At 34.1% G+C, this 6,383-nt stretch overlaps 1 protein-coding gene across 1 annotated transcript; it reads right to left on the bottom strand.

Annotated features, from left to right (window-relative positions):
- Window positions 1–247: 247 nt before the first annotated feature.
- On the bottom strand, window positions 248–871 carry LOC131874957 (SKP1-like protein 1B). Its single transcript, XM_059218923.1, has 2 exons — window positions 554–871; window positions 248–421 (listed from the first exon to the last, which is right to left on the bottom strand). Exons 1-2 carry the CDS (start codon window positions 869–871, stop codon window positions 248–250), a joined length of 492 nt encoding a protein of 163 aa, XP_059074906.1.
- Between the last annotated feature and the right edge of the window lie 5,512 nt (window positions 872–6,383).

The following is a 6,383-nucleotide window of genomic DNA, read 5'->3' as shown; positions in this document are numbered from 1 at the left end:
ATATATGGTAGCAAATAAAATTGATGGCGTCAATGAGAATCTATAACCGAAGAAATTATAAAGGAATTTACACTTGAAATTAGCTTATATCCAAATGTGATTACCATTTCAAAGTTAGAATTCTTATGTGTTTGATTATCCACATATCGCTTTCACAGTTGAATGAGCAAGCAGTAATTTAATCCCTGAAAAGGTTTCTCAAATAATAAATCAGAAATAAAAAACTAGCGCTATCCTTTTAACATGTTCAATCAAACGCCCATTGAATTTCACGCCTGATTTGATCCTCCTCTTCTGGAGTAAAATCATTTTTTATGTTAAATCGCTCCCGAATTTGCTCAGGTGATAAATCTTTGATCTTGTCAGCTACAGTTTGACATAACAAGTCCAGAAGATTGCTTACGTCCAGAAAATCAGCAGCCTGCATATGCACAACAATTAAATTTAATATAGAATATAATGTACAACTACAAAATTTATAGAGAAGTATAATGGTGTTAGAGTTCTTGTTCAATTTAAACATACCAAAATTTTCAAGAAATGTCAAACATACCATAAGAAGATTCACAAGAATTTGTTCATTAACATTTACAAACTGAGTATCCCAATTTTTCACTTCTTCCTTTGGTTTATTAGATTTGTTGGCTTCCAAATGATATCTGATGTATTCGATGACTTTTTTAAAAATTGAGCTGGAAACATTTGTGACAGTCAAAACTCTGTCACTGTCAGAATCTTTTATAAATTTTTTGTCATCGCCTTGAAGTTTGATAACATTTTTAACGTACTTCATCTGCAAAGCCTCCTCGAACTCCACATGAAACTGCTCGTTGTCTGAACTGAGTAATATCACGTTACGTTCCTCGGCCATGACTAATTTAGTACCTACAGCGGAAATCTCCAAAAGTATTTATCAAAATTTAACTCAACGAATTCCGCACAGCAAAGTTCATTCGGAGACAGCGATATAATAAAACGTTAGAGCTGTATATAAAATGGCTCTTCTTTAACTGTTACGTAGCTGGAGTGGCGTTTCCACTTACTTTATCCCTTCGTCTTCCCAATGTCGTTTCATATGTGCATGCGCAATATAGAGAAAATGCAGTAACGTAGAATGCACAGAGGAGGAGCATACTATACAACCAATTTATCTACCGAGATGATTATTATATAATTCAGAAACTCCTCAAATCTGTTCTAGAAATGAAAGAAAATTTGACATGATAAACGCATGAAGAAGATAAAACGTTATAATGATCATAATACATTTAATATAAATTTTATAAAATTATTTCTTGGTTCTTATAAAATTAATTTATCTCTTTCATCAATTAACCATTTAAGTAGCATTAAATAATCAGTTATTAGCAATGCCATATACTACTAAACTATCAACACAATTTATATTTTAATGTAAAACATAGTGGAAGTGACCTAGTAAAGCATTAGATAGCATGCTCATTATTATGAACTAAATTTGATTAAAAAATGACATTGAAATTTTATATTTTTCTTATTACATCATGTTGAACAAAAGTAGGAAAGCTAATGATTAGATTGGAGGGAAAACCATACTAAAATATCCTATATAATAAAAAACATATCTAACCAAACATATTACTTGTACTTAGCTTACTATCTATGGATTGGGCTTATTCATGTGTCTTAATGTATTTATTAATTGATTGTACGATGAAATTGCCTCATAGTCCTATTTTTCTTCATTATTTATTGCCTTATCCAATCTAGTATTCAATATCATATCTAGATTAGTATTAGTATCAAGTTCATGAACTATGGAATTTTATGGCTATCAAATTGTGGCGTCCGCTTCTTCTCACATTAAGCTCAATGGATTCTCACAATCAACTTGTTATAATTATTTTTTGCTCCCTTTGTAAAATTCTTAAACTAACTAAGAAAGTATCCAAGACTTTGTGCAAGAATACAAATAAATGAATAATTTGGTAAAAGATTCAATAAATAAATAAATTAAATAAAATTATGTTTTAGAAAAATAAGTGACACAAACAAGTATAAAGAAATCTCATTGTCCATCAGTAGAATTCATAAATGAGCGTTGAATATATGGATAAAAGTGATATAATGTATACAATAGGAGTAACTCCAACTCATATAGATTTGTAAGAGCTATATCTACATTAAAGATGCAAAAAAATGGTTACACCTACTTATTAAAAGAAAAATAAATAGATAATAGATGTTGAACATACACCTTAGATTGTAACTCTAACCACAAAGAAAAATTACAAAATATCCTTTATGAAACTTTTCATGCTTTCTAAGCTGGATGAAATCCGCATAACCTATTTTTTTAGAGAAGGGAATATGCTAGCGGATTACGTGGCCAATTTAGGAGTGGTATATGAGAAAATCAGATGGTGGACAGTAGGGGAAATTTTCCTGATACACTTGTGTGAGATGACATGAAGGGATGCAGAAAATTTGTCTACTCCCAACGGCAGATTAGCAATGATGCTTTCTTGTCAAATGAGTAAAGTTATTTCTTGTAATAAGTGCATCCAACAAAATGCTAGGGATTCTAGAGTGTTCTTGGCCACTTGGTTTTCTGTCTGCTGGTTTGGGATTAGGATTAAAATGGCAAACCTCCAAATCTGCGAGGGCAATTCTAATATGGGGGGGAGATAAGAACAAAATGGAGCCGAAATCATGCCAAAAATGGGAACAAAATAAGGAGTTGTGGACTGAAATATCGAATGGTGGTCTTGAACCATACCTTAAAAAACTGCATGGTCAAGACCCTAGGATGACAGATGGGTTTGTGAAGGGATGGAATAATGACATTCTCAGTGCTTACGAGATTGAATTTAGAGTGGATGAAAAATTTATTGTCAAAATTACTGGTTGCAAATGGTAGATAAAAATTTCTATAGAGAGTAGAAGGTGATGAAAGAAGCCTTATCTGTGTTCTTCGACAAATAGATTGAAAGGGATAGAGTGAGGAAAGTTGATGACGGGGGCTACAACAGAAAAGATCTCATGAGTCTCTGGGCAGATGTTGCAGAGGTTATCATGACGTACATCACGTACATCACTTTGGATAGCCATTTTGTTAGTATATTTTCCTATCACTTCACTATTTTAAATCATTTAAGCAATGATAGGAAAAGCTCTTTGTCATTTTATTTACTCTCCTCATTGGAACATACTCTTTCACATCATTCCAAAAATAGTGATAATCATGTCTTCCATGAGGTTTTGATTCTTCTTATCATGGAATACGTCAAATATCTCAAGGTCAAACCCTCCCCTACTCATAAAATTTCTAACAACCCTAAACCCTCAACTAGTCCTGATATTCATCTAGTGTCGAACACTAAAATTGATGAGGAGTTGGGTGAGATGGCCATGGATTGGAGGCAACTTAAAGTGCTTGATGACCCTTATTATTGGCCCTTGGAGGATTAGGGACCCCCTTAGAAGGCTACCCCTGGTATAAATAGTAGTACAAAAACTAAACTTGCAGCTAATAAGTACAAACCCCCTCCCTCCAAACCCCAAGAGTTGGGCCCTAAAATCTCTAAAAATAAAAAAGAGGGGAAAATTGTGGGGACAAGAGGCAAAGGGAAAGAAGAACTTAAATTGGATATTTCTCTCAATGTGGATCAGGTGTACCTAGGAGATAGAAAAAGTTATGGAGTGGATTTTGATGTGCTCTTAGCCAACTTGAGTAATATTCAAGAGATTTGTTTTTGTTGGGTGGTCAATAAGATTCTTCTCATAAAATAGGGCATAAAAGATATAATCAATACTTTCACAGAGAACCCGATGCTACAAAAATTTAAAAATTAAAAAAGATGTGAGGGTTATGAAAATAGAGTGTGAAGCTAAAATTGTCAATCCGGAGAAAGTGATGGATGAATTAAAGGTAAAAATCAGGGGTTTGATTGAAATTAGCAAAGAGGCAATGAACAACAGTGCAACAGGTCTTAAAAAAGTCAATGAGAAAAGTTTTGTTCACATAACCCACTCGCTCAACAGTATACCTCCCTTAGTTGCCAAGTTGAAAAAGAAAAATTTTGATATAAACCCAAAGGGAGCGGGTATGCAGGTGCCACCTAAACCTTCTACTAGGACAAGCAGTAGGAAATATGAGAAAAGTGACATGAGGTTCATCATGGGGGAGCTCGAAGAAATAAACAAGAATATAATTCAGAAAAATTATGAGCCCATGAAAGCTCTTGCTTATTTTTGTGTTAGTTTTTCGGTAGTTTTTCTCAAGTTTCTTTGTTTTTTTAATTGGGCTCTATGGGTTGTTTCCCCTATTTTTTTTGTCATTTGGCTATTGATACCATTTTGATCTTCTATTGGTTCATTACTCTTTTGGGATTTGGGTTTTGGATACTTGTAAAAACAAATTTTCATGTACTCTCATAATTACCATTTGTAATAATTTGTCAAAAAAAAACCAAGATCAAGAGCTTGATGAATAGAACAACAAGAAAAACAAAATATTGATAAGAACGGACTGTATTTTCATCAAGATGCTAAATACCATCAACTGGATTAACCAATACAAAGAATATAAGTATTTTTATAAAGGCAAGGCCATATGGATATGTAAGCATGCAAGCACGACATCTGGCCCAATGAGAAACAAGTGTATGTGAGGGTAGGTACGAGAAATAATAAAGTATTCCACAAGAGGTGGATCCCCCACCAAAGGTGCAATGTAACAACAAACTACAATGAATGCATTATCTTGTCAACTTAAGTAGAAGTGTAATTATGAGACATGATTCACACCAACACCCCCACTTAAGTGAAACTTAGAGGAATGTAGACTCAAGCCATTAATGCATGATGGGTCTCAGCTATGAGGCCATGTTAGGTACCCATGTACAAATATAATGTAATTTCTCACAAATAAAGAAAGGGAGAAAACCACACGGAAAAAAACTCCAATAGAAAAGAGAGACGAAAATACAAAAGAACTCCCAAAGAAGTATGAGAAGGAAAAAATCCTGTGTGAGGAAAAATTCCTCCACATAAGAGAGAAGAAGAGAGACCAAGTATCCCCCCTCAATGTAGAGTCTAAACCAATGTTCTAGAATATTGAAACTAAATGAAGAAGGCACCTCGCGATCATCGAAAAACATTCCTCTCCTTAGGAAGAAACAAAACCAGAGTTGTATCCACGAAGTACCCCCAATAATGAAGGGAAGATGTAGGAAAAAATCACAAGATGTATGGAGTCTCTAAAAACTACACAAGTGTCCCCATGTCGATGCTAAAAGTTCCCTCCTCCAAATCAAGTGTACTAGGACACACCACTGAAAAAGGTAATACAAGATCTAGTGGAGATGAATGTAGAACATGATCCAAAGACTCAAATATCTCCTCTATGGATAAAGATACCTCCTCCAAATGTTGTACATAAGTATCCACAATCATGTCAACCTTGAAATAATGATCATGTAGATAATGAACAAGAGGGTTAGAGTGTTCCCTCATAACAACTAAAGAAGGATCATCCCCATCAAAGAGAAGATGAATATCATTAATAATGTCTCTCAAATATTTAATGTAGGACTCCACAAACAAACCTTCAATGTTTGCCAAGTAGTCATCCCATAGACTACATTTGGAAGACAAGGTATACATATCCTACTACACTAAATCACAAGAAGCCTAAACTATAGAAATATGTGTATCATCAGGTGTAGTGGTAGATGTGATATCAATAGGAGGAGATGAAATGCAAGTCTCAAGAATTAGATCACATCTAAGAACACCCAGGTTAAAGTAACTAAATTTCTCCTCTATATCAAAATCCACACAAGTGTGATCATCATGTGAAGAATCAACCTCATCAAGAGGACCAAAATATGAAAAGGAGTACAATGTAGATGGATGATCCACAACCCAAGTTGTAATGATAGCTCTACTCTCCAAGTATAATGATAAATGAATCAGGTTTGAACTCCGCAGTCTTCCTTGTTACCCCAAGAGTGATATGGCAGATGGAAAGAAGGTTGTTTGTCAAATGAGGTGCACATAACATATCATTGAAGGACTTATCTTATCTCTAATAGAAAATGATCCTTTCCTAATCACATTCATATATATTTGATTTCCCATCAAAATTCATGACATGTTGCAAGGCTCAAATGAAGATAACATAGACTATGAAGATGCCATATAATGAGAAGCTCTTGAATCTAGAAGCCATCTCCCTGAATCATGATTTCTAGTAGCACAAAGAGCTTTTCCTATACTTGTCCCAAAAGTGTGATCCTTTCCTTTATCGAATTCCTTTTCTTTGGAAGAAGAAGTTGAAGTAGACATTCTAGAAGGTAAGTTGATTCTATTCTTCTCAAGAAGATGTTTCAATTCATCTC

This window comes from Cryptomeria japonica, chromosome 4, assembly GCF_030272615.1.
Source record: "Cryptomeria japonica chromosome 4, Sugi_1.0, whole genome shotgun sequence".
In the NCBI taxonomy this organism is placed as follows: Eukaryota; Viridiplantae; Streptophyta; class Pinopsida; order Cupressales; family Cupressaceae; genus Cryptomeria; species Cryptomeria japonica.
Note: the sequence above shows the minus strand (reverse complement) of the source record. Positions and strands in the feature narration are given on the sequence as shown.

Bases quoted from the DNA above. Each gene is read 5' to 3' on its own strand.
- LOC131874957 (XM_059218923.1), bottom strand. From the start codon at position 871: ATGGCCGAGGAACGTAACGTGATATTACTCAGTTCAGACAACGAGCAG. The intron at 422-553 runs GTATGTTTGACA...GTGCATATGCAG, and splicing joins TTCTTGTGAATCTTCTTATG to GCTGCTGATTTTCTGGACGT.